Source organism: Amia ocellicauda, chromosome 10 (assembly GCF_036373705.1).
Source record: "Amia ocellicauda isolate fAmiCal2 chromosome 10, fAmiCal2.hap1, whole genome shotgun sequence".
NCBI classification, from domain to species: Eukaryota; Metazoa; Chordata; class Actinopteri; order Amiiformes; family Amiidae; genus Amia; species Amia ocellicauda.
The window spans coordinates 31,079,162-31,105,955 of record NC_089859.1 but is presented as its reverse complement, the minus strand read 5'-3'; the positions used below and the strand labels follow the sequence as shown (position 1 = coordinate 31,105,955).

The window sequence follows — 26,794 nt, the reverse complement described above, 5'->3', positions numbered from 1 at the left end:
TGCTGATAATGTCAGCCCTGCTGTTATATGTGACTTTTGAGATAACCACTAAATGTACTTAAGGTGCACTATATAGCTCTATGTAGAAATAAAATCCAAATCAAAAACGAACTTTCTGGAAGTCTGAACATAACCAAATACTTTACAGGTTGTACAGGATAGTAATATTGTTTATTGAATGCATTGATACATTTTAAAAGACATGAAAAAACCCTGCTACCCTGAAAAGCAGTCTGTTTTAAGAATTATGAAAAAAAGGACATCTGAAAAAGAGGCATTAGCAGGAATTATAAACAGTCTGTAGCCCAAGGTTTACAAGTTACTTTTCACTGATCGCCAGTGGTTTAAATAAATGCAGAGTTGGCAACATACACTATATGAAAAAGGCCTGTGTCACCAATAAAATCCAATGACAAAAACATTGAAAACAAACAAATCTCATTTAGCAAGAAATGCAGATGTACATTATACAAACTATCTAAGTTCTGCGTACATCATGGCTGTTCAAGGGCAGTCTTTGAGGACTGCAAACCAGGGGGACTTACAGGGGGATTCAAACCGACAAGGGGGAATGCCGTTTGTCGGTAACAGGAGTGGCAGTCCTTGATTAGTACTGGTCACAAAAGCACAGCATGAGTTACTGCAGGTCACAATGCACAGGGTACAGAAACCGTGACTGGTTTTGCCACCATTTTCCACTAGAATGTCAAAGGGTACTTAGGAGCACTGTAGCAATGGAAGGCTGTACAAAACGTAACTTTCTACATCGCTCAGACTTTATGTATACTTAGTTGATGACAGCATATTTTGTCAATTGTTCTATATCTAGGACTCACAATTGTTAGTCTTGATTAACTATAATTTCAGATGTGTTTGTGTGATGGTTCCCCATAGCTATCTCCTGTTGTCTGTCTGAGCAGCACAAGATGAAGAATGCTTTTTATTGATAAGGCATCTTCATTTCGGCTGTACAGAATGTTGCATTTGTCTTCGTCCTTCTTAAAACTATCCTGCGTGATTCACTCTTGCAGTGACATTCAAGCAACATGTATTCAGCTCTCAGGATGCTTCTAATGGAGTGGAATATCACATAGTAATTGCTATGAATGGGCCACATTCAGCGAGGAAGCAGATCTAAGTTAGTGTAGGTTAATATTTATACTACAAATGTTGTACATCAGAATTGGCTAAAGCATAACTTTCACCCTTCAAAAAAGTGCTGCCTCCGTTGGCCCTTTGAGAAAGTTAAATTATATGACTTCAGCAGTAAATTTTGCAAGCTGCATCATAATATATTTCATCCCTGATTCAGTCAGAAAGTTACAGGTCCATTCCACTCCGATCACAAGGATAGGGGGAACTTACCTGCTTTATTCTTGAGCTATGCATCTGTACTGTAGGAGCACACCACCTTATACTGCAAAATCAGTCACCGATAAACTGCATGATCCTTTTTTGCATCAATAAATAATTGCAGTAGTATTCATACACATTAAAAAATCTTTCCTTCTCTTACGGTTCTTAAAGGGATTTATCCCACTAATATTAATCAAAATCTCTTAACGTCTGAAGACAATCTTCATAAAAAAGAATAAAAAAGGTTACTGTCTTTAAAGCATGGAAACAGTGAAAGACAATTAAGTGTATATATATATTATTGTGTCTACATTCACCTGTCCTATTCCTAGACACATCAGTGTGGTCAGGCTCCCATGAAACCAAACCCGCCGTTTCCATTCTGTAACCAAAACGAGGCAGCTTCCAACACCTTCATAATTGTTCATCGCATCGGCTATAATGAGAGCAGTTTTTAAAGCAAGCTTACGGCCTCCGTGGCTTTCAAGAAAGTCAAGGTACATCTCGGTACCCTTCCCTTTGCGTTTCCAAGGTTCTCCCGTGTGCTGCTTATCGGTCTTCACCCCTGAAACTGAACACATCCCCATTTTGTGCAGAGCCGTTGGAGCAGGTTTTCAACTTCTCCTTGTCCACCTTTTCCCGAGTGAAGATTGTGTCCTGCTCACTTTCAAACTCCGACTCCGAGATCATAAGACTCGAGTTGTGCTCTGTGCTCCTGTGCTTTATGTCTAGGAACAATACAACCACATCCCAACATCACTCTTCAACTAGGGCTAATCAAGTAAAATAATAATTATAAAACCCAAATCATATTCCAGGGAAATGCACAGTATACATCTAAAGCGATAAATGTTGTAGGACAAAAGGTGGAATACTCTTTTTATCATGACTACAGTACATGACAGACCACTATTATGTATTTATTAAATTCAAAGCAGACGCCCTTATTCAGGAAGACTTACCTATACCAGGAAAGCCTATGATATAGACACAACGCACAGCAATCAAGGCATATAATTCCAAGCCATCAGCGGTTTCCAGAACTCACTGTATTTAGGCCTCAGCTCCATCCTCTCCTGCTCGTCTATGTTGTCCAGTATGGTGTATTTGGTTTTCTTCCTCCCTTTAATCCGTCTCCTGCTTAAAATTCAACACCGAATGTAATGACTATCGAGCCGAGTCAGAGTGCAGAGCAATACACAGCCCATACATTATCTAAGCTCATGAAGGTATGTGAAGATATTGTTAGCTTAAAAAACATGTTGATGTCTTGCACTGCAAAGAGGTTGACAACTGAGTGATTGAAAGTGACTTTACAGGGAAAATATTCCTCCCTAACATTGTGGAAGAATATCAAGATGCCAGTATAGCCATGCATGGTTGTAAATCTAGTTTTTTAATTTATGAAGTCATTAAATGTCAACAGTCCATAAACCAATCTTGCACAATAGTGTAGTGCGTTTCACTACACTTTGGTCCATAAGATATCTGCTGTGGTATGGCCATACTCCAATACCTTTACAACTTCTGTTTCGTTGGTTGTTTAAATCTTGTATTGTTTTGGTTCTTTTCACATTCTGGAGCTGATTTGCATCGAGCTAGAGATAGAAGTATGCGTCTCTCCATACACTCCTGTTGTCTAAGCTAACCCTCTCGATCATGCACATTGAAAGCCCAAAAAATGCATGAAAGGCAGGCACCTTTTACAGCAGCAGAAACAGGCCCAGCTCAGAGCCATCACGAGGATCACACCCACGAACGCTGTCACCGCGACGTACAGCACACTCCACTCTGCAGACCAGGACACAGCACAACTCTCAGGGCTAGAGCAACACTTTCATTTGGTCTCAGTGTTAAAACATCCTTTACAAATAACAGTGTGTGTGTCAAAACTCTGCCCAGCTTATTCTCAGACCTAAAGCTTTTGATGATTTATTCTAAGTCAGTATGTTTATATGTTTACTGTAGTATGCCATGGCAAACCCACAGAAAAGATGGTCTTGTGCTTTAAATGAGTCTGATGAGGTGAGAAAACATAGCTCACCGCAGTTGCTGTCTCCGTCGCTGAGGTAGCGCCGGATTGGGTTCTCCATCCAGAAGGGGTCGCACACACAGCTCTTGGAGAGGGGGTCACACTGCCCGTGCTCTGAACACTGGAGCAGACACACTGTGACAGACAACACACAAGGCACAGCATGGGAAACTCATTGCGACTGTACAGCTTGTAACATGATCGGTTTGGCAGCAACATACTTTTGAATGAATAGTTCAAAGGAATGGCCCTTTAGAGTCTAGCATCCTTTCACAAACTCCCAGGTGAGTTGAAGACACTCCAGCCACATTCTCAATTACCCTTCCCAAACTGACTTTATTAAAAGCAACTGTGCATCTCGCACACATACAAAAGTGTGGTTGGTTTTCTTTGACATTTTGCAGGCTACTATGGGGACACTAATTCTGTCTTCCATCCAAACTCACCCGCTGTGTCTACCCTCAGGACCCTGAACAGCAGGAAGTCTGTCTTCTCCTTCAGCAGCTGGCCCCGCAGTGTGCGCATCAGCTCTGCGCTCTGCAGGACCACCCCCTGGCTCCGCACATAGAAAGACAGCACAGTGCTGCGGAGAGACGCCAAACTCACAACATTAGCACTTCTCTGCGATGGTCAGCAGGTCTCAAGGGCCAAACAGGTTCTACTGGCCGTCAACTCCGGTCCTGGGGCCCCACAGTGTCTGCACATTTTTATTCCACCCACGTCTCTAACCAAACAAAGTCTGCTCATCATTGGCTTATTTGGATAAATTTCTACCCACGTTGAATACTTGGATCTAAACTTGTTGCTGCAATTCTATTCATGCAAATAGTTTTCAATGCCAAAAAAAGCTAAATGGATTCCAGGTCTGTGGAAATATTTGTTCTTCAGATTGTGGATGAATTAAGATTTTGTAAGATTTTTTTTTTGCATTTGGATGTACACCGATCAGCCATAACATTATGACCACTGACAGGTGAAGTGAATAACACTGATAATCTCGTTATCATGGCACCTGTCAGTGGGTGGGATATATTAGGTAGCAAGTGAACATTTTGTCCTGAAAGTTGATGTGTTAGAAGCAGGAAAAATGGGCAAGCGTAAGGATCTGAGCGACTTTGACAAGGGCCAAATTGTGATGGCTAGACGACTGGGTCAGAGCATCTCCAAAACTGCAGCTCTTGTGGGGTGTTCCCAGTCTGCAGTGGTCAGTACCTATCAAAAGTGGTCCAAGGAAGGAAAAGCGGTGAACTGGCGACAGGGTCATGAGCGGCCAAGGCTCATTGATGCACGTGGGGAGCGAAGGCTGGCCCGTGTGGTCCGATCCAACAGACGAGCTACTGTAGCTCAAATTGCTGAAAAAGTTAATGCTGGTTCTGATAGAAAGGTGTCAGAACACACAGTGCATCGCAGTTTGTTGCGTATGGGGCTGCGTAGCCGCAGACCAGACAGGGTGCCCATGCTGACCCCTGTCCACTGCCGAAAGTGCCTACAATGGGCACGTGAGCATCAGAACTGGACCACGGAGCAATGGAAGAAGGTGGCCTGGTCTGATGAATCACAAGTTCAAGGTGTTGACTTGGCCTCCAAATTCCCCAGATCTCAATCCAATCGAGCATCTGTGGGATGTGCTGGACAAACAAGTCCGATCCATGGAGGCCCCACCTCGCAACTTACAGGACTTAAAGGATCTGCTGCTAACGTCTTGGTGCCAGATATCACAGCACACCTTCAGAGGTCTAGTGGAGTCCACGCCTCGACGGGTCAGGGCTGTTTTGGCGGGAAAAGGGGAACCTACACAATATTAGGCAGGTGGTCATAATGTTATGGCTGATCTGTGTATGTAACCATAAACATGACTATTGGAAGTTCTAATGAAAGCAGACCACAGTCCTATTAAGTTGGTACTTTTCCCATGTTTCCATAGTGAAAATATATGTGCTTTGTTATAGTTTTCCATGGTTTCAACCTGGTTTACTACACCTCTCCATGCTTTACTAGGATTTCACTTTGATTACCTACACTACCGTTCAAAAGTTTGGTGTCACTTAGAAATTTCCTTGTTTTCCATGAAAACATAAATTAAATGAGTTTGAATAGGAAATATAGTCATTGACAAGGTTAGAAATAATTATTTTTAATTGAAATAATAATTGTGTCTTTCAAACTTTGCTTTTGTCAAAGAATCCTCCATTTGCAGGAATTACAGCCTTGGAGACCTTTGGCATTCTCATTGTTGAAGTAATCTGAAGAGATTTCACCCCATGCTTCCTGAAGCACCTCCCACAAGTTGGATTGGCTTGATGGGCACTTCTTACCTACCATACAGTCAAGCTGCTCCCACAACAGCTCAATAGGGTTGAGATCCGGTGACTGTGCTGGCCACTCCATTATGGACAGAATACCAGCTGACTGCTTCTTCCCTAAATAGTTCTTGCAGTTTGGAGCTGTGCTTTGGGTCATTGTCCTGTTGTAGGAGGAAATTGGCTCCAATCAAGCGCCGTCCACAGGGTATGGCATGGCGTTGCATAATGGAGTGATCACTTTCCTTCTTCAAGATCCCTTTTACCCTGTACAGATCTCCCACTTCACCACCACCAAAGCACCCCCAGACCATCACATTGCCTCCACCATGCTTGACAGATGGTGTCAAGCACTCCTCCAGTGTCTTTTCATTTGGTCTGCGTCTCACGAACATTCTTTGTGATCCGAACACCTCAAACTTAGATTCGTCTGTCCATAACACTTTTTTCCAGTCTTCCTCTGTCCAGTGTCTGTGTTCCTTTGCCCATCTTAATCTTTTCTTTTTATTGGCCAGTCTGAGATATGGCTTTTTCTTTGCAACTCTGCCTAGAAGGCCAGCATCCTGGAGTCGCCTCTTCACTGTTGACGTTTTAATGAAGCTGCCAGTTGAGGACCTGTGAGGCGTCTGTTTCTCAAACTAGACACTCTAATGTATTTGTCCTCTTGCTCAGTTGTGCACCGGGGCCTCCCACTCCTCTTTCTATTCTGGTTAGAGCCAGTTTGCGCTGTTCTGTGAAGGGGGTAGTACACAGCATTGTACGAGATCTTCAGTTTCTTGGCAATTTCTCGCATGGAATAGCCTTCATTTCTCAGAACAAGAATAGACTGACGAGTTTCAGAAGAAAGTTATTTGTTTCTGGCCATTTTGAGCCTGTAATCAAACCCACAATGGCTGATGCTCCAGATAATCAACAGTTTTCAGCTGTGCTAACATAATTGCAGAAGGTTTTCTAATGATCAGTTAGCCTTTTAAAAAGTATAAACTTGGATTAGCAAACACAACGTGCCATTGGAACACAGGACTGATGGTTGCTGATAATGAGCCTCTATGCCTATGTAGATATTCCATTACAAATCAGCCGTTTCCAGCTACAATAGTCATTTACAATAATAACAAGGTCTTCACTGTATTTCCGATCAATTTGATGTTATTTTAATGGACAATAAAATGTACTTTTCTTTCGAAAACAATGACATTTCTAAGTGACCCCAAACGTTTGAACGGTAGTATACATTTTACTAGGCTCTTCCAATGGTATACTACATTCCTATGGGGCAGCCAACCTGAGGTCAGTGTGTGCTTGCACCCTCTGGATATGGATGTCCGTGTCCAGCACGCTGAGCAGCACAGCCAGCTGTCTCAGCACGGTGTCCCTCTGCTGCAGGCTCAGCTGGCTCACTCCCACCTGGAGCTCCAGCTCCACCTCGTCTTTCTTGTGGGGGTCTGCAATACAATATGGCATCATACAAAACTGTACCCACGTGTTCCTATACAGCACACCATGAGGCCATTGCCAAGGCAACCCCGCGCTCTCTTCCAAACTATATTACAAAAGTGCTTATTCTCTTATAGCTGCAGGTCCAGTACAGAATACATCTCCAGTTCACGGTCAGTTACATAACAGCAATGTTAAAAGCACAGGTTTTCAATGCAGCTAGAATTGAATCTGAAGTTGATGGAATTCTGGTTAAAATTGTGGTTGAATGCTCTGGCACCAGCAAACCTGCATCTAGTGATTACAAGGGATCACAAAACCATGAAACAAGCAGCAAGATTATTAGTGTTGTTATTTTTAAATGTTTTTTGCTGGGGGAATTTGCACCAGAATTGCTTCATCAACTAAAGGTTGTGTGTGCAGACAATATACTGCTCTCCTGCTGCTTTAGCCTGCCTCCCGGCTACATGCAGTTCCTGAAGTGAACCATATTTTTCCTCCGCCTCTAGTCAGCTGGAGTTGTATGGCTGGGCTGTGCAGTGTCTGTCAGTGAAGGTGTGAGTGTTGCCCTACCGGGACGCACTTCCACAGTGGCCGTGTCGGTGCTGCAGTCGCCCTTGGAGTCACAGACACGGAGCTGGAATAAGTAGGTTCCTTCCACCAGGTTGGTCAGGTACAGCATGGCCTGCTGCTCTGAGCCGTAGATGACGTCCTGAACACAGGGAGATGTGTATTAAATAACTTCAGTATTAAATACAGCAGCTTCGTCCTTAACTGCCAATTGACCTTCAGTGTTCAGACATGTTGTGTATTCCCTTAAAACAGAATAGGGAAACTTATGGGAAATTTCACTTAAGGAGTTTTATACTGGTGCACAAGTACTGTGATGCAAACACCATCTGCAAAATACAGCCACGTCTCTAAACTCCTTCCTACTGATTTCTCCCAGACATTTTGTAATATCCCAGATATCCTTAGTTTTCCTCTATCTTTTTCAATGAAAATATGTTATATACTTATACTTAACTCATATGCATGGGAGGAAATTAAGCAAAATATGAAATACAATAGAAATGACAGTGGGAGCACAGTCAAACTATTTCTTGAACTTTTAAGTCCACTTTTACATTTAATTTATTTCTATGCATTGCCACCTTGTTTAGTTACCCATTAAAATCCAGGTTTTGATGTCCTGTGACAATCAGAGTAATTTATTAAGGGCCTAGTAGAGACCTGAGGCCAATCCACAGCAAGACACCCACCCCCGCTGCTGGACTCTGCCCGTCTCGGACCCACAGGTAAGACACAATGCCCTGGTCGTCCGTAGAGGCCGAGCCATCTAGAACAATGGAGTTATTCGGAAGGAAAAGGATGTGACTGCCACTAGCATGGGCTACTGGAGAAGCATTGCTCTCTGGGAAAATAAGAAACATCAGGTTCAAAACCTCAATATCAGAAGGCAGAAAATACAATGAGATTTACTTTGTAGTGACAAAGACAGGGAGCACTGGTCTGTTCTAGTTTTCCTTAGAATCATTGGAGAATTCTGCTTAATGCCAGCTGTGATCAACCTGCAGGTGTGTAGATGGTTTCTGAGCTCCCGATAAGCATATTAGAGATTTAGTTTTGTTATTCTAAGCAGGACGCACAATATGGGTATGTGGAAACAAGTTATTTCAAATGTGTTCAGCAGTTTAATTGTCTTCTGATGATCTAGGTACTTGTATCACCTTACAAAAGCCCTACCCAAAACATCACATATTAACCATCTGATTTTGAAGGCAGTGATAAGGTCTAGTAAGTTGTTTCCTTTGCTATTATGAAAGATTGACTTTTGCAGTGCTGGACTCACCTTCCTTGACAGTAACAGTAACCACTGCATTACTGGCCAGGCCTTGCTGGTCCTTCACTGTCAGTCTGAACTTGTAGGTACCGATCTTGAGGCCGGTCACTGTAGCCAGCGCCGCGTCTCCATTCTCAATCTTTGCGCCTGGTGGGCCACTTAAAAAAAAGCGCAAATGATTATGACTAACCATAATAACAAATACTGAAGTTCAAGAACTCAAATCTCCTTTTGTTAAAAGAAAACTTGGTCTTAGACACATCCAGAGAAGATATATGTATATGTCAGTGAGGAGTACCTAACACAGTCCCAGTGGAAGGACACGATCCCCTGGTCATCAGTGCTGTGGCTGCCATCAAGTATGCTGTTCTCTGCAGGAAATGTCAGCTCTTTATCTGGGCCCACGATGGCCACAGGTGGGCTGTTCTTCTCTGGGAAGTACAGAGAATGCACCATATTCAGAACATACACACCCATAGGGAAACAATATACAGTGGGGGGAAAAAAGTATTTGATCCCCTGCTGATTTTGTACGTTTGCCCACTGACAAAGAAATGATCAGTCTATAATTTTAATGGTAGGTGTATTTTAACAGTGAGAGACAGAATAACAGCAAAAAAATCCAGAAAAACGCATTTCAAAAAAGTTATAAATTGATTTGCATGTTAATGAGGGAAATAAGTATTTGACCCCTTCGACTTAGTACTTGGTGGCAAAACCCTTGTTGGCAATCACAGAGGTCAGACGTTTCTTGTAGTTGGCCACCAGGTTTGCACACATCTCAGGAGGGATTTTGTCCCACTCCTCTTTGCAGATCCTCTCCAAGTCATTAAGGTTTCGAGGCTGACGTTTGGCAACTCGAACCTTCAGCTCCCTCCACAGATTTTCTATGGGATTAAGGTCTGGAGACTGGCTAGGCCACTCCAGGACCTTAATGTGCTTCTTCTTGAGGCACTCCTTTGTTGCCTTGGCTGTGTGTTTCAGGTCATTGTCATGCTGGAATACCCATCCACGACCCATTTTCAATGCCCTGGCTGAGGGAAGGAGGTTCTCACCCAAGATTTGACGGTACATGGCCCCGTCCATCGTCCCTTTGATGCGGTGCAGTTGTCCTCTCCCCTTAGCAGAAAAACACCCCCAAAGCATAATGTTTCCACCTCCATGTTTGACGGTGCGGATGGTGTTCTTGGGGTCATTCCTCCTCCTCCAAACACGGTGAGTTGAGTTGATGCCAAAGAGCTTGATTTTGGTCTCATCTGACCACAACACTTTCACCCAGTTCTCCTCTGAATCATTCAGATGTTGGCAAACTTCAGACGGGCCTGTACATGTGCTTTCTTGAGCAGGGGGACCTTGCGGGCACTGCAGGATTTCAGTCCTTCATGGCATAGTGTGTTACCAATTGTTTTCTTGGTGACTATGGTCCCAGCTGCCTTGAGATCATTAACAAGATCCTCCCGTGTAGTTCTGGGCTTATTCCTCACCGTTCTCATGATCATTGAAACTCCACGAGGTGAGATCTTGCATGGAGCCCCAGACCGAGGGAGACTGACAGTTATTTTGTGTTTCTTCCATTTGCGAATAATCGCACCAACTGTTGTCACCTTCTCACCAAGCTGCTTGGCGATGGTCTTGTAGCCCATTCCAGTCTTGTGTAGGTCTACAATCTTGTCCCTGACATCCTTGGACAGCTCTTTGGTCTTGGCCATGGTGGAGAGTTTGGAATCTGATTGATTGATTGCTTCTGTGGACAGGTGTCTTTTATACAGGTAACAAGCTGAGATTAGGAGCACTCCCTTTAAGAGAGTGCTCCTAATCTCAGCTCATTACCTGCATAAAAGACACCTGGGAGCCAGAAATCTTGCTGATTGATAGGGGATCAAATACTTATTTCCCTCATTAACATGCAAATCAATGTATAACTTTTTTGAAATGCGTTTTTCTGGATTTTTTTGTTGTTATCCTGTCTCTCACTGTTAAAATACACCTACCATTAAAATTATAGACTGATCATTTCTTTGTCAGTGGGCAAACGTACAAAATTAGCAGGGGATCAAATACTTTTTTCCCCTCACTGTATTTTATAATCTTACAAGGTTAAATTAAGGCTTGAGTTTTTCCTCTTCTTATTTCCCCCATCACTGCTTGCCTTTAAATCTTAATCAGTACCTTAAGACGTATCAACTTCCAAATTATGTTTTTCATTTATTTGTTTGTGGTCAGAAGTAACACATAACAAAAACTGACATATTAGACTAAATCAGGCCAGATAAAACCAGATCAATTCATAACTCTTGAAGGTAAAGACCGAGATGCTACAGAAGCCCGTGGATCCAGAGAGGAGACCCGGACCGACACTCTGGATGTGTCAAGTGTGATCATCTCCTCGTTTACAGGTATGGCAGTAGCAGTAAAATACTATTTGTATATAGGCAAAACAATCACCATTCTGCAGCGCAACGCTGATTATAATATTCACAAATATAGCAGCCTATTGCTATGTTCAATTATGAAAATGAATGGCTTTGCTGGTCAGATCTGCACACGTGTATAGGAAATACAGTAAATAATACAATGTAGTCATATGTATTTGTTATTGTATTATTATCATTGTCATTTAGCTGACACTCTTATCCAGGGCAACTTACATTTGCACCATTTATACAGCTGGGCATTTTACTGGTGCAATCTAAGTGAAGAACCTTGCTCAAAGGGTACAACAGCACTGCCCCACCCGGGATTTGAACAACCTTCTGGTCATGAGTCCAGAGCCCTCTCCACTGCTCCACGTGTTATGCTGCTATTTTTTATATGCACTAATCATGTACAATGTAAATATCCAGTGTTTTATTAATACAAAAGGAACCGAGCTCACTTGATTATTGCAATATGATCGGAGTCCTGAGAAAACACAGAAGTGAATCACAAAAACGACCCAGAGTTACGAGCTGACAGTTTGTACACAAGACAGTGAACTGCAGCGCTGACTGATGCATTGTGTCACAGCAAACGAACTGAACCGATTTTGACAATAGTTAGCATTACATACGCCAACCTGTTGGTTCATCAATAACACTCAGAATTGCTGTAACTATATTATTTTCAACCTCCGCCATTTCTAACAACCCGGTCCGTTTCTTGTTACGGTCACAAGTTCTTGTTCAAAGGTGGCTTAACTTTGTCAGGTTGTGGTCACAAAAATGCGCCCCTATTCTGATTGGTTACGGCAGTTAGCTGACGCACTGCGTCGACACGCAAGGACTTGACGCTGAATTTGCTGGCAATCATTTTGCTGCTACATTCACACAGACCCGTTGCCGGCGGCAATTAGACTAGGACCCTTGCTGGAAAATTGCCAGCAACGATTTGCCGGCAATATCCCATTCACACAGACCTTGCCAGCAACAAAATGCAGGCAAATTGCCCGCAATTGTTTCAGTGTGAATGGGGTTATAGTCAAACAACAATATGAGTCCTACTTTTACTAAAAAAATAAAAGCTGGATCAAGTTCATGACACTGAAATTGGGAAAGCAAGGAATATATTCAGTCCCTTCCTCCTCTCACAGACCCATGTTGTTGGAGTTACTTCCTTCCTACAAAGCAGTGCTTTCTCTACAGCACAAATGTGTTAAAATTACCATCCTGATTAGTTGCCAGATGATTATTTTTTGTCCTGGTGTACTATAGTGTTTTCATTGACAACTGCCAAAACAACAGTTGTACAGCTGCTCACACTTAAAGGACAAACGTTAGCCAACAAAACTAGTTTATTTCCAACAGCATGTGTATCGACTGCATTTTCTAATTTCATTTTGATGGGAGAGCTTCGCAGCCAGGAGGATTATTTATTCATCAGTGCTGTTCAATTTCCTACATTAATTAACTCTGCTTTGTTTTAAGGTATTTATTCGTTAAACCAGCTTTGAGGGCTTGCTGTCTTACCTGCTTGCACAATGACAGTGGCTGTGGCTGTGGCCTGCTGATTTGCAGAGTCAGTGACAGTCAACTGGAAGGTGTAGTCCCCCTCTTGCATTGCTGACAGCTGGAGAAATGGGGTCCTCACACCCTGGGGAGAGGGAGACCACACAATGCAAGTATGGAACAACACCCTTGGTTCAGGGATGAGTCGGTCATAGATCTTTGGGAATTATCCCCAGCAGTTGCTTTTTCCCATCTTCACCAGCTCCACAATACTGCTGCAGACCGATCATTAGTGCTATTGCTCCAGGGGGAGAACAGAGCAAATGTCTCTTTAAAAGCCTTAAGAGCACTGGCTGTATATTAAGAGTTTTTCTTGTCCGGTTGTAACAGCAGTTGGTTGTAAATTAAAGCTGTGATGACCTCATTAGGCACTGCTAAAGGCTATTATTTCCACACACAGTGACCTTCATCGGTCAATTTTAGGTAAATGAAAAAGGGGAGAATAAGCCAATGGATCTAGTTGCTGACAATGGCCAGAACAAATTTATGACACAATTACAACAGAGAAAACAATTGTCCTGGTTTGAGTTTTTTCATTTCTTCTGCATTATACATTTATACCAACTTGGACTTTCACTGATTTTATTAATTTCTTTAAGAAGAAGCTATTGCAAAGGCTAATCATATTTCCTAGTTTCTTTCTATAATTGGATCAGCAGAAAATTGCAGAATCTAAATTAAGTTTCTTCATATTTATTTCCTCTGAAGCATTGCTTGAGGTTCAGCAGAAAGTAGCAAACACACTTGTTAAAGGAAAATTTTGTAAGTTTAATACTTAAGTTGTTCAATACTGGGCCCCCAAAGCGGTCATACCTCTATTGTATTGGTGCTGTGTTGCATTCTGGGTATATTGTTGACAAGAAAAGCTCTCTGCTGAAACCATTACCTGCATTGCTACCACTTTTCCTTTGCTGGTGGGGCTCAGCGACCACTCGTAGCTGACAATGCTGTGGTCGTCGCTGCTCTGATTGCCGTTCAGGGTGATGTAGTTATGGGGTAAGGTGATGGCCTGGTTGGGTCCGGCGTTGGCCACTGGTGGGTAGTCCACAGGTCTGTTCACCAGCACTTTGGCTGTGGTGGAGTTTGCAGCCCCGTCAGAATCAATCACTGTCAGTCTGGCAAACAGAGCACAGCCTTAACTTGGGTTCTTTTAATCAGATTTTTTTGCTTTTATTTCCCTAGCACAGACAGTGAAGAAAGTCAAAATACAACTGAAACATTTGCACTTGGGCAACTTTTGCACAATGTCCTTAAGACCTCAACTTTCCCCAAAAAGAAGGGTGGACTATCACCAATGATAAAATCAGAAATACACTGGGTTAGAAAGCTGGAGTTTTTTAGCTGAGGGATTCAGGTATTTGTTTATAATTACAGAACCTAGGAATATTAAATACATTATTGATATCACCTTTTTCAGTCACAATTTAACTATTCATATGTTGTATGCTTAGTCCACATGTAACACATTTATTTAATGTTAAAGGGTAAATTACAAGTGATCAGTTAACTAACCCAAGCCTGAAGGGAACTTGCTTAATTTGTAAGGGGCAATTTCAGGACTCCTGTACCTGAAGGTGTAGTTTCCAGGCACAAGGTCAGTCAGGTGCAGGATGGGAGTGTCTGCAGATACTTTGTACTCCTGCAGGGGTCCTCTCACCTTCTCCCAGTGGTAGCTCACAATCTTTTCATCATCTGTGCTTTCTGCAGAAAACCATGTGTGAGAGAGAGACAGAGAGAGAGAGAGAGAGAAAAAGCGAGGGGGAGAGGGAGGAGGGAGTGTCTTACAAGTGCTCTGGCAATGCTGCTCTCATTCTGTCAAAATCATTTTGAAATGCTCTGTAATTAATTAGCAAGGTTTTCTGAGTCCTTACCTAAAATATTCCAAGGACTTTTCCCTAACATTTTTAGCTTTCAACATTTTCCAACCATATCAGTCCCTACCCCCAACTGATCTGCAGCCTCTTTCAATGTCTTTAATTTGCCACATATTTTAATAAAAGGTCAATATTCACAGCTTTTACCAGCTGCATTAGTATGCAGAAGACTGCTGCAAACCTCATTTGTCTTCCTGTCAATACAATATTTTCCATCACTGCTGCAGGATTTTGTTGTTCTTATTCGTCTTCTAATTTTGGCATCATTTTTCCACGCCTAGAAATTAAGTTTGTGCTTTTCATGGTACTGTAAGAACATTGATTACCACGAGTCATGATTATTAAATGCTAACAACAGATGCACCAATTGTTTTGTGTTCTTGATAAAAACTTAGAAACAGAGTGAAACAGGCTTCAAACCTAAATACAGAGAAGCTCTTCAGGGTGTCAGCTATGGAAACTACATATACATGTCCGTACATGTTCCACAAATGACTGTAGGAACACACGGGGAAGTGCAAAGCTGTATTGGTTTAGAAGAGGGACAGGAAGTAACGTACGGCTGCCGTCAATAAAGGTGGAAGTGGTGGGGAGGGAGACCTCTTGTGTCAATGGGGAGACAATGGCAACAGGAGATTGATTGACTCGAGCTGCTGCAGAGAGAAACAGGAGAAAGAGTTGATGCAATGTACAAGTCACAGTTGTAGAAAGAATAATTACCATTAAGAGTGTTAATATTCTGTCAATATTGTGTATTAAACCCACAACACGTTTCAGTTACATCAACAGCGTATGTGGGACCTACATATGAATGTCCAACTCTAAATTAACTAAACAATGATCTATTTAACTGTAAAAAACAAAATTATGAACAATTTTAATTGTTTTCCTCCTTATTTAATGGCTAACTGTAACACTGTTATAGTGAGGATGGTGTGGGGTTACATTTAAAGCTTTGTGACTCAAACTAGAGCCACACTGAATTACCTCTTTAGGTCTATGGACAATGAAAGATGCCTGCTCATGAAGTTCACACAGTGCCACAGTGATTGTGTGTGCATGCGTGTCTATGTGTGTGTATGTGTGGGTGCTTTAATCCATACCAGCCTTCACAGTGACATTCACAAAGCCCTCCCCATAGGAACGGTCTCCAGACACAGACACTTTGAAGACATAAAGACCAGATGAGAGCTGATGGAAAAGAAACAAAAAGCAGACAGTTTTAGACTTCAGTGACATCTGTGGAATCAGTTCAATAAATGGTTAGGAAGAGAGAATTGATTTGAGCTTTGTCATTTCTCTATTCTTGAAAGGAGTAAGATAAATCTGCAAAATAGGTGGTTTAATGGTTACCTTGTTAAAAGGATGTATAGGTTTATAGATTTGGGCTATTGCTTCTGTAACATGTTGGAAGCCATCTGTGCTGTGTATCTAGGCTTCCAGCTGGATTGTTAGTGAAAAGGAAGAGGGAAGAGACATTGGCATTCTTACCCGAGACAGCTTGAGAGATTTGGTGTGCTTGCTCTCCATTTCTCCCTCGTAGTCAGCAGGGTGACTGATCAAACTCCACTCGTAGCTGTAGGAGGTGTCTGAGGAAGTCACATCGAAGAAACACGGAGATTAGTATTTAGGTTTAAGATTCATCTCTATTTGATAACATTCATGGATCTCACAGTCAGAAAATGTTAAAGGCGACTTGGCTTTCAGGAAATGATGTTAACCATGCTGCCGTCTTTGTCGCTTTTGAGATTTTGACTTTGTAATAGGTTGTGTCAGCAATGGCCTAGGGTTGAGTTCCAGCAGTGGTTTTTGTTTGCAATTTGCTTGCTACAAGAACTGGTGTCAAGGTACACATGAGTATCCTTAGCTTCCCATCTATTCCAGACCCATCTCCCTTCAGGTGATTGTATAAGTACAGTAATCTGTCATATTGTTCTGGGAAAGTTATAGCACAAGCTATAATTGTTTTATGGATCCAAATATCCTACGGCACTACCTTGGACTATTAAAAATGTAGCTTACCCGTTATAATTTGACAATGCAAAATGTTCTGCAATGTAGCAAAACACTGCCGCAGAAGACAATACCAACCAGACAGCTCAGAAGGGAGGCAAGTATTTATTAACCCATGCAGAACTTCACATTCTGGATTAACTAGCAGGCTCGTAGAAAATGTCACAGCTCAGACAATACAGAGATTAAAATATCGATTAAAAAAAGAAACCGCTATCACTGTACTCGATGTGATTGGTTACTCTTACCTGTGGGTGGCTCTGGGACCACAAAGGCATTGAGCTCCACTGTGTTCTTGGGAAGGGTCACCTCCACGTTGTCTCCCACAGACACCATCAGCTCCTTCACTGGGTTAGAAATAATATCATCAGGAGCTACCACGTTCACCGTGCACGTACTGTTTTCTTCACTTTAGGGGTCAATATCTAGAATACTTGAGTTGAGTCAGAAAAAAAAATGCTGTGGTGTGTTTATTCCCATGTTTCACTCAAATACACAAGAATGCATAAAAAACAGTCTCTATTATCATCTGAATAAAACCAAATAAGACTTCATAGACGGTTTTGTCAAACAACATAAAAACAGTTCCTGCAAGATCATACATTGCCTGAAGGCTGAGATAAGTGTACAGGATTATCTTGGCCCAGACTGAGAATCACTGTCTTACAGCAGTACATCATCGTGTGTGACATGCATAACGGACTGCACATTAGATTAAATTCTCTGTCTGTATTCGCCATTACTGTTCCTTCGGTGAAAGCTAATAAATCACCAGAGGCATCTGTCTTCTCAGTATGGCAGAGCTTAAACAGTACCTGGCTGAAGAGTAGTGGCAGGGGCTGGCGTGGGGACCGGGGTGGCAACTGGAGAGACCCTTGTGTCGGTGGGGTGTGCAGGCAGTATTTGGCTCTGGGGGGTTAAATCTGCACTGCTGTTCTGGGACGCTGGAGTCAATTCCAAGCTGATTAAGGACACATTTTTTGAAAGTACATCATCCTAGAAGACATGAGAAGAAGTCACTGACGTTCAACATACATCCACAGTCCTCCAGAAACTATAGTCTGTCAAATTGGCCCATTATTTAAGAATCACAATCGCTTTAGGAAATACCATCTTTATTTAGTTAATAACTACACTGCACTCCCAGGTTGTGTACACTCGGATGTCCATTTATTTAGCCAGCAAGTTTGAAAAAGGCCAATTGATTAGTGTGCAACTTCAAAGGAAATATGTTTCTGGAAGTGAAGCGGCACTGAGAGAAAAAACATTCATGTCCCATTTCTCTCTTTCTTTCTTAATTCTCAATTCCTTTTTCTTCAGAAGCAAAGGCAGCTGTTAGGGTCTACTTTTCTGGCTCACATTAATTAACCAATTAGATAAAGCAAACTAACTACACATTTTCTACTAATTAAAATGTATCTTGAAAATACTACAATCACCGAGTCCAAAAACACTAATTTGAACACATTTCATAGACTACTCAAACAAACGCCCTATGTGTAATTTCTGCAAACTTGAATATGAATATTAATTTATTTCTATTAATCCAAGATTTTTTTATTTTATATAGCACTTACACCTATACTCCCATTGACAGAGACTGGCGAGGCTGGGGCGGGCGGAGTGGGTGTGCTCCCCTGGGCCCCCTCACGAGGGGTGGAGCTGTGCAGGAGAAAAGCACTCTTGGACGGGCTCTGTGGGGAGTACAGCTCCCCTTGGCCCCCAGTACTCTCTGACAGGTTGAAGCCTTCCCTTCCTGCAACTGCCAGCCAGTCTAAATACCCAGAGCTCTCCTTCTGTTCAGCCCTGGCCCCCACGGAGCCCCCAGCAGCATCAGGACTCCTGTAGCTCTCATTGTACTCCTCTTCTGGGGCTGAGTCTTCGAAACCCTGATCCCCATCAAACAAGGACAAGTCTTTGAGGCCCTCTGTTCTCTTAAGCCCAGCCTGGGGACGCACCCTTCCCAGGAAAGGCTGTCCGCGAACCAGGGACTGCAGCACCAGACTCTGGGGAGGCCCGTGCTGCAGGAAAGTCATGTACGAGTCGGTGCCAGGCCTCTTCTTGGGCTCGCAGTTCTCCTTGCGCTCGCAGTTCACGATGTAGCAGTGGCCCTCGAACAGCCAGGCCAGGTCGCAGCCCGGGAAGTCACAGCAGGCCCCCGCGCACTGAGCCAGAGTCGCCACCTCCGGCACCCGCAGGATGTTGCTGCTCTTCAGGTTGGGAGAGATGATGGTCTCAGAGAAGGAGGCGCCCTGCCAGCACTGCTCAGACAACACCCCTGCAGGTGTGAGGTAAAATAAAATAAAAAACAGACATGATTGGCACTGGTTTCAATTTGCAGTTTACTACATTTACAGCTTAATTTACAGGACGAGTTTGAAAAGGTTTCCTCAGATATTATATATATACTACAGCTTCTTCTACTGAAATACCTGCTTCGTATCTTTCATTAGATCGCACAGGAAAATACAAAGAATCTACGTACAGAAATACATATCATGATTTCTCTAATTATACAGTGAAAGATGAAAAAAAAAACATTTAATATATTTGTGCTTATTTACAAATCAACCTATGTGAAAATGTGTACATGAATCTACAAAAACATTTGACTGCAACGCATTTGTTTATACACATTATATATATATATATATATACACACACATATATATATATATATATACACACACACACACACACACACACACACACACATATATACAGTGAGGGAAAAAAATATTTGATCCCCTGCTGATTTTGTACGTTTTCCCACTGACAAAGAAATGATCAGTCTATAATTTTAATGGTAGGTGTATTTTAACAGTGAGAGACAGAATAACAACAAAAAAATCCAGGAAAATGCATTTCAAAAAAGTTATACATTGATTTGCATGTTAATGAGTGAAATAAGTATTTGACCCCTTCGACTTAATACTTGGTGGCAAAACCCTTGTTGGCAATCACAGAGGTCAGACATTTCTTGTGGTTGGCCACCAGGTTTGCACACATCTCAGGAGGGATTTTGTCCCACTCCTCTTTGCAGATCCTCTCCAAGTCATTAAGGTTTCGAGGCTGACGTTTGGCAACTCGAACCTTCAGCTCCCTCCACAGATTTTCTATGGGATTAAGGTCTGGAGACTGGCTAGGCCACTCCAGGACCTTAATGTGCTTCTTCTTGAGCCACTCCTTTGTTGCCTTGGCCGTGTGTTTTGGGTCATTGTCATGCTGGAATACCCATCCACGACCCATTTTCAATGCCCTGGCTGAGGGAAGGAGGTTCTCACCCAAGATTTGACGGTACATGGCCCTGTCCATCGTCCCTTTGATGTGGTGCAGTTGTCCTGTCCCCTTAGCAGAAAAACACCCCCAAAGCATAATGTTTCCACCTCCATGTTTGATGGTGGGAATGGTGTTCTTGGGGTCATTCCTCCTCCTCCAAACACGATGAGTTGAGTTGATGCCAAAGAGCTTGATTTTGGTCTCATCTGACCAAAACACTTTCACCCAGTTCTCCTCTGAATCATTCAGATGTTCATTGGCAAACTTCAGATGGGCCTGTACATGTGCTTTCTTGAGCAGGGGGACCTTGCGGGCGCTGCAGGATTTCAGTCCTTCACGGCGTAGTGTGTTACCAATTGTTTTCTTGGTGACTATGGTCCCAGCTGCCTTGAGATCATTAACAAGATCCTCCCGTGTAGTTCTGGGCTGATTCCTCACTGTTCTCATGATCATTGAAACTCCACGAGGTGAGATCTTGCATGGAGCCCCAGACCGAGGGATACTGACAGTTATTTGGTGTTTCTTCCATTTGCGAATAATCGCACTAACTGTTGTCACCTTCTCACCAAGCTGCTTGGTGATGGTCTTGTAGCCCATTCCAGCCTTGTGTAGGTCTACAGACTTGTCCCTGACATCCTTGGACAGCTCTTTGGTCTTGGCCATGGTGGAGAGTTTGGAATCTGATTGATTGATTGTTCTGTGGACAGGTGTCTTTTATACAGGTAACGAGCTGAGATTAGGAGCTCTCCCTTTAAGAGAGTGCTCCTAATCTCAGCTCGTTACATGTATAAAAGACACCTGGGAGCCAGAAATCTTACTGATTGATAGGGGATCAAATACTTATTTCCCTCATTAACATGCAAATCAATGTATAACTTTTTTGAAATGCGTTTTTCTGGATTTTGTTGTTGTTATTCTGTTTCTCACTGTTAAAATACACCTACCGTTAAAATTATAGACTGATCATTTCTTTGTCAGTGGGCAAACGTACAAAATCAGCAGGGGATCAAATACTTTTTTCCCCCACTGTATATATATATATATATATATATATATATATATATATATATATATATATATATAAGAGCTCATAAAACACAAAGAAAACTGTAAACACTCAGTTTAACAGGGGGTGTGCACACTTTCCATTGACACTCCATTGATTTTCTCCCCTGAGAAGGACTGGGTTAACATGGCCACGATTAATAAGTGTGTCCATGTCAGACGCTGACTCAGCCAGAAACTGATCCTTAACCTCGGCCCTGACGTGCGCACACTGCATCTCTTAATAGCCTGACCTTCTGACTATGGATAAATATTCCATCACAGGAAATGACAAATCCAATAAAACAATTGCATGTAATCTCCAAAACCAGCACAAAAAAGGAAAGACAGATGTCCAGCATATGAACAAAAAAAGCCATCACAGAAAATGCAATTAACTACAGAGATTTGAATATTTAAACGAGAATCCCTCAATGCAGCGGAACTGCACTCCCCCCTATATTTCCACACTGGTAATGCGAAGTCTACATTGAGATATTGCATGACACACATGGACAAGCTGCACGTTGGGGCCAGCTCCATTTCGTGCCTTGGGTTTTGTCACAGCTGTATTACAACTGTAGGACACTCATTTCAGTATGTCAGGACTAGTTTATACTGGTTATTCCCAAATAACCCCCAATTTAATATCAAAGCCCATTGGAGAAAATACACCATTGCAGTTTATAATAAGCAGATGTTTTATGTGACAAATATGATATATGATGCTTAGAAAGTCATAAATATTAAATGTAGGTAGGAGAAATTAGTCTCCTCATAAACAAACCATGCCAGGGGCAAAACTTTCATAACAAAAGTTGTCATTCAGTGAAACTGTATCCCCAGCTTTTAAAAAGTAGGGGGGACGAATTGTGACTTTTCCCCTGCCCCGTAAAATACGCCTATGAACCACACACACACATCCCAGGTAGCTGAGCTGTTAGGACACATCATCCTGGACAGAACAATGTAAAATCATTAACATGACGGAGGCAATCAGTCATTTTTATTGACGTGAAACATCAGCATATTTATTGTATACAAGGCCAGAACCAAGTATAATTTTGAATATCCTTATTTTTCGGTTCCTTTTTAGTGAGATGGGGTTCAGTAAATTCAGAGTGATTTGATTATTTGATTCCAGTTCATTTGTTTTAGGGATCTAATGTATCCCACAAAAAATGGAATAACTCCTGCAAATGACAAACACATACGTACATTATATGTAAATAAATAAATTAATGACAATAGAACACGTAAATATATCCCTAAACATATTCTAAATCCTACTCCAGCTCTATAACCTAATCCAAACAATAGAATAAGAAAAGGGTCCTTTACAAGCCAGTCCCCTGTAGTCACAACAAAAATTAGAGGTGGCCAGCTCGTTCAAATTTAGGCCCCCTAAAATAAAATGTACAAATAAGGCCCAGACCACATAGGTAACTGCACACAGATTAATATCCATCAATGATCTCTGCTTTTAAAATCAGTGCCCTAAAAATCTTAGCATTAATCAAAATCACCACAAACACAGATGCTATGTTATGGTTGATAGAAGACCAAACAAACAATTTGAATGATGTATTTGAAAGAGACACATAGCATTAGAGCAGACTTGATCAGCAGGAAAAAAATACTCTTTTTAATATTTCTCTTATGTCAGTGTATGCTCTAATAAAGGGTTCTCATTATTATCACGCCTGTAGCAAGCAAAGCACAATAGGCCAAAGCCCAGATGGCTGTAGTCTCTCCCTAAGAAAAGAACAAATTTGCCTTAAATTATTCACAACACTAATTTTCTGTAGCTCTTTATAGGTTGTGTTTAACTGCTTTAACAGCCTGGTTCATACACTGCATGCTCAACCATCAGCAAAGGTAATAACTATGAGTCACCCAGAAGGATGTGATCTTGACTCAGGAGTTACCAAGCTCTTAGAAAATCCTGATTTTGGAAACTCATTTTCCAAATCTACTGAATGGTTGCTTTTCACTGAGGTTCTTCAGTCATCTTTGCGAAGCCATGTATCATCTGAGCGTGTTTAAAAACGAGAGCAACTTGAAAAGGCGGATTGAAAGTAATAAAATATATTTTGGAAAGTATGTGATGCTGATATTCAACCTTATCTTTTTGAAAGACCTTGATTTTTAATTTTTCCACCACACATGACAGGTAAGATGAAAGTATATTATTTAACTTGCGTAACGAGGCCACAACTGTCCATTCTAATTCTGGTCAGTTGCTTGAAAGAGAAACTTGTGTTTTGACGTTATATAAACTCACTTGCCATAATAATAAAACACATCTAATTAACTAAGCAAAATTGCTCTTTTGATGAGTCGTGTTTGATGAGGGCTGAGTCAAGCAGTACGGTTTGCTTCTGTCCTTTTACTTATTTTATCAAACAAGCAGCTAGTTACAATGGCTGTGTCACCCAGGCAACATAATTACTGCCCTGCTTCCCGAGAAACCAATACAAAATGCCCTTCTGTCAGCTTTAAAACACTTTCATGGACTGGCCTTTAATTTTTCTAGATAAAGTAGGATAACTGTCAATTTGTCATGACATTTTAGTGGGAAAATGGACATTTAAAAGTAACTAAGCGTGCGTGTTTTAGACTCAGACCAGATCTGAGAGTATAGTCTATATGGAAAGGTTCCACTGTGCACCATCTCTTTCTTACCTTTTAGGGACTGTAGAAAAAGCCAGAAAAGACACAGAAGGAAAGCCATGCCTTGGGGCTCCACCTTCTACACAGCCACCATGAGTCGCTCAGATTTACTTCTGTTCTCTTGGTCCTCAGAGCTCACAGTCTGGAACAAAGTCAAATCAAAGGGAATTAGTACAAAAACAAAACATCCAGACAATACCTGGAGAGAGGGCATTAGCTGTTTAATTGAATGTACTAGCTTCAATAAAACAAACCCCATGTTTAAATGCTATAGTGTCGGCATAATTCAGTGATGCCTACCATGTATATATTAAATTAATAAAACATGTCTTTCTAGAGTGGAGGCACCTTAATTTTAATTATATCAACTATATTATATTAATTATATTAATTATATCAACTGTCGTCAACAATCATAAAGTTAGTCATGCCAGCTGGGAATGATTCCTTTCAAAGCATGGTGTTCACTGCCTTGGGAATAAAGATCCTTAAGAAAGATCTGTGCCATGTTAGTAGTAAAAAGCAATACACCTAAAAAACAAAGGTTATTCTGTTAAGATATCATATGTATCTCTTGTGACATCACTAGAGCTCACGTGAAGTTATTTCTATACAAAGCAAAGTTGTTTAAAGTGCTCTGGAAATAGCCAACAATCTGACATGTGTCTCTCGTCTGCTTTAAAACTGTCAAGGTTTTCACAAAACAAGTGGAAAGATTTAATCGCTATGCCACCCTGCCAATCCCTCAAATGAAACAAGCTCAATGTAACAGACATTTGCAAAGCTATAGAGTACCAAGTTGTGTCTTCTGGGAGGAAGACGGTCTCTGTGATTTCCAAACCAGGAGAACCATTGATCTCTCCTGATGTAACACTTCACTCCACTTCCAACCAGTATAACATATAACAATACTATACAAAAGGTAAGCGCTATGCAGGTAAGGACTCTTATGACTGGTTTCACAGATCCAGATTAGACAATGTTATTTTAAATAGAGTAGTTCAAGACTAGTACTAATCAAGGTCTGTGAAACACTGTGTTAATGTTTAATTGTTGGTTAACATTTAATTCCCCTTTCCAGGTGTGCTGGGAGTAATTATGGTATTTAATTTTATAGTGTGGCAGGGTGTTGTGTCACAGCAGACAGATGGACAAGCTACCACAATGGGGAGAAGAGAGGGTGGAAAATACCTGGAGCAGAACACAGAATTCAGATTAAAAAAAGACAAAAAAGAATAGAAAGGAAAATGTTTTAATACACGGATTACCTTTTTCTTCTTTAGAGCATTGAAAAGGGTTACATTTCACTATGATAAAAGTAAGTGCAAACTATTTTTTAAAGAATTACTTAGTAGGTTACTTAGTAGGTTTAATAGTTTCCTGTTGTGTCCAGTTTATTTGTGTCCATTTTTCTTTTTTAGGTATAACATACAAAAGGCGTTCAAATGAACAACAATAGCAAAACACTACAAAATAACATTCTAGTTACAAATACTTTTTTTTCTCTTCCAAGCCGCTGTGTCTTTATGTAGAATATTGAAACTTTATCAACTTTTGTTTAGTTACTTTCCTGATTCAAACTGCTTTACCTCTTCCGAATCGGCAGTTGCAATGGTTGCGGTGAAAGTCGTTTTGCAAATCAAATGTGATACTTCTATTTTAATGCAAGTCCCTCATATCAGATTATTCTTATGAAAACCAGGGGCCTAAAGAATATTTAGCTATGAAAACACCCAGAAGCATTAACTTCAGGTTAAGGTTTTGTGACCTTACTTAGAACAGTTTTCTGTCACACTACATACACAATACTACACTACTAAACCATAATACAAAACAGTAGCCCATGTCTGCTTGCAACATTAAACTGGATATCCAAGACTACAATGTAGCACTGTTGCAGCAGAGGTCAGGTGATGTGAGGTAAGGTTGGTTTGTTAGACAACCTTATGCAGCAACGACGGTTTATAAGAAAAGCAAATTTATTTTAGCAGTACAAATAGCAGTGCCCGACTATACCTCCTCTCGGTTGCTCCGGAGTTTAATTAAGACTGGGGTGTAGGTAGATTACAACCATGGGTCATACTGTCATTTTTAATTAAAACACTTAAGTTGTCCATCACCATTGTTGAAACGCTCCAGGCTACACAGTAATGTCATTGGTGCTCAATAGCCACATTAAAAAGCCTAATAACTTTGATGCCAAAACACTGACAATCGTTTATTCACAATGTCGGTGTTTTCAATTATCATTTTCATAATCGCCGGGTATGTATGAGCACACAATTTCACAACCTGCAAGCAGGCCAGCGTGTTGTGAATTGGGTTTTTCGTCGTGTGTGCAATGTGAACAACGAATACGGATCAAAATATATATGCTCAAGACAAATACATACACACACAATCAAATAATAACAAACGAGTCGGGGAGTGAAATGTTGAAGCGCACCTACCTTCTGCTTGCGTCCAGCAGCTGGTCATGTTAGCACAGCATCCCCTTCTTGTCTCCGTAAAATGTGCGATTTGCATTGATCAATATGGTCTCCAGCTCGGGGTGGATGGTACTGGGTCTTCTTGACAGAAACACACGCACGACGAGGCGCGCTGGGAGGCAGGCAGCTCCCGGAGGCGAGCGGGGTGCTGGCACAGGCGCAGCCGGGTCGGTTGCCACGGTCGTGGATGTCTGAGGGCGGAGTGCGCGGCGCAGCGGGAGAGCGCAGCTGTGCGTAGTTCTGCGCAGATCTGCACAATTGCGCCGCTCCCATTGGTGGAGCTGCGGACATCTGCGCCACACGACCGCGACGAGGACGAGGGAGCGTGTGTTGGTGGTAATCTCGGTTGTATCTGGAAGTTGGCTGTCTCCCATTCCCCTGTTAATCCTTGCAGGATGTTAACGAGTTTTCATCAAGATCAAATTAAAACTTATTCGGCGGGGATCCTTCCAGAGCCATCTTTAATCCAGA

The 26,794-nt window shown here is 41.8% G+C and overlaps 1 protein-coding gene across 2 annotated transcripts; it reads right to left on the bottom strand.

Moving 5' to 3' along the window:
- Positions 1-405: 405 nt before the first annotated feature.
- On the bottom strand, positions 406-26,560 carry kiaa0319 (KIAA0319 ortholog). 2 transcript variants are annotated; one of them, XM_066715913.1, is made up of 21 exons: positions 26,285-26,560; positions 23,847-23,976; positions 18,416-19,116; positions 17,654-17,834; positions 17,087-17,185; positions 16,317-16,414; positions 15,929-16,016; positions 15,386-15,478; positions 14,520-14,652; positions 13,838-14,066; positions 12,913-13,036; positions 9,267-9,399; positions 8,978-9,126; positions 8,388-8,539; positions 7,699-7,837; positions 6,974-7,133; positions 3,835-3,971; positions 3,401-3,523; positions 3,057-3,147; positions 2,405-2,496; positions 406-2,084 (listed from the first exon to the last, which is right to left on the bottom strand). In XM_066715913.1, the coding sequence occupies exons 2-21, from the start codon at positions 23,893-23,895 to the stop codon at positions 1,906-1,908; spliced, it is 3,150 nt and encodes a 1,049-aa protein (XP_066572010.1). In that variant the 5' UTR covers positions 23,896-23,976; positions 26,285-26,560; the 3' UTR covers positions 406-1,905. The 2 variants fall into 2 exon arrangements, with proteins under 2 accessions (XP_066572010.1, XP_066572011.1); XM_066715914.1 differs by having other exon boundaries at positions 2,405-2,493.
- Between the last annotated feature and the right edge of the window lie 234 nt (positions 26,561-26,794).

Excerpts from the sequence above, each read along its gene's own strand:
- kiaa0319 (XM_066715913.1), bottom strand. The coding sequence starts at position 23,895 with ATGGCTTTCCTTCTGTGTCTTTTCTGGCTTTTTCTACAGTCCCTAAAA. Across the intron at positions 19,117-23,846 it reads TTTTCTACAGTCCCTAAAAG|GGGTGTTGTCTGAGCAGTGC; the intron begins GTAAGAAAGAGA and ends TCACACCTGCAG. Across the intron at positions 2,085-2,404 it reads GGAGCTGAGGCCTAAATACA|ACATAAAGCACAGGAGCACA; the intron begins GTGAGTTCTGGA and ends TATTGTTCCTAG.